At 45.5% G+C, this 1566-nt stretch overlaps 1 protein-coding gene across 1 annotated transcript in view; it reads left to right on the forward strand.

Moving 5' to 3' along the window:
• The first annotated feature begins 188 nt into the window (after positions 1–188).
• si:ch211-63o20.7 (Serine/threonine-protein kinase pdik1l-B-like) overlaps positions 189–1566 on the forward strand; it is a 27147-nt gene continuing 25769 nt past the window's right edge. The window contains exon 1 of the mRNA XM_014026802.1: positions 189–949. Within this exon, the coding sequence (XP_013882256.1) occupies positions 215–949 (735 nt within the window). The 5' untranslated portion in view covers positions 189–214. The remainder of the gene's footprint in view (positions 950–1566) is intronic.

Here is a 1566-nt window from a genome sequence, read left to right on the forward strand (position 1 = left end):
CTCTTAATCTATCTCTTAATCTATCTCTTAATCTATCTCGCTCGCATGTTTTGTAGATACTGTCACACAAGCGATAAATTAATCTAGTAAAAATATTGTATGCCCCAAAACAGGCAGTGGTGTTAAAAAAAACCGTGAAGTAGTTTTAAGGTCAGGGATATTGACGTTATGTTTATTTTTATTTTTTTTCTCCATATTAGGCTGCCATTAAAAGATGGAGGAGCTGTACACCTTAGAGAGGGAGGTGGGCAGGGGCAGTTATGGAGTTGTCTTTGAGGGTCAGATGGCCAAAACAGGAAACGTAGTGGCCATCAAGCGCTTACCCTGCAGCAACCCAGAGTCTATTGAACTCTACCTGCAAGAGCTGTGGGCCATGAGGGCCACTGCCAAAAACCACGTGAATGTGATTGCTCTCCACAGCTGCCTCCTGCAGACCGGGCCGAGGAGCCTGAAGCCCCTAAAATCAGGAAAACCGCCCCTGCGTCTTGTTGAGACTGTACTGAAGGGCACTGTGGTGGGAGTCCAACAAGATCAGAGGAGGAGAAAAGACAGTTCAAGTAATTTGAGGAGGACTAATTCTAATTCTAGACTTCAGGACAAGACCAACACGGTCCAGGCCAGAGCTAAACTCCAGGACTTGGTCAAATCTCATGATTGCGCAACCCCACAAAGACCTCCAAGCAGAGGCAGGAAAAGGTCGGCACAGAATGAGGATGAGCAGGATGGACCTCTGCGCTGCTTAGCCCTATGGCTCGTGATGGAGTACTGTGATGGAGGTGATCTGAACCACTTCCTGCTCTCCAGGCCACCAGACCCTCAGCGTGATCACAGTGTGGTACTGCAGCTCTGCAGTGCTCTGGCCTTCTTGCACAGCCTGGGCATCACCCACCGAGACCTGAAGCCTGACAATGTTCTAGTCTGTGTGACTCCCAAAGGCCCCGTCATCAAGGTAGGCATGTTCTTAACGTGTAAACACCTGTAACTTTCTCCCTACACATTAACTGCGTTTCCATTGACCATGAAAATGCACAAATTAGAATTTCGAAAATAAATTTGCTCAATGGAAACACATCAATTTTGAAAAAAATTACGTTTTTTGACAAAAGGTTTTTGCACTAGGATGAGGTGGTATTTCGGCCGTATCGAAATTGGTGTTTTTCGCAAAACTGCAATGGAAACACTTTTTTCGCATCAYGGGAGTCGCGTGATCACAACCGGCTGTTTTTTACTGGCGAAAAAGACGATGATGAAGAAGATAACAGGAAGTAGAAATAGTAGTAATATCACAGAAGTAGTATAATAAAGTAGTAAACTCACCGACTACAGTTTCCCAAAAACACAGCATACGTAGCCGCTCCCAAATAGGGGCTTTTCGCCCGAAAGCCACTATAAAAGACGCTAACGTCTCCTCTGATGGTGAGCGCTAGTGTCGCGGTAGCAACATGCTATGTGTTTGTAATGACTTATCAAGTGAACAAACATATTCACTAGGGGTGTCCCGATACCAGTTTTTTTCAAGACTGAGTACGAGTACTTCAGTTTAGGTACTCGCCGATACCGATACCA

This window comes from Austrofundulus limnaeus, unplaced genomic scaffold (assembly GCF_001266775.1).
Source record: "Austrofundulus limnaeus strain Quisiro unplaced genomic scaffold, Austrofundulus_limnaeus-1.0 Scaffold590, whole genome shotgun sequence".
Classification (NCBI taxonomy): Eukaryota; Metazoa; Chordata; class Actinopteri; order Cyprinodontiformes; family Rivulidae; genus Austrofundulus; species Austrofundulus limnaeus.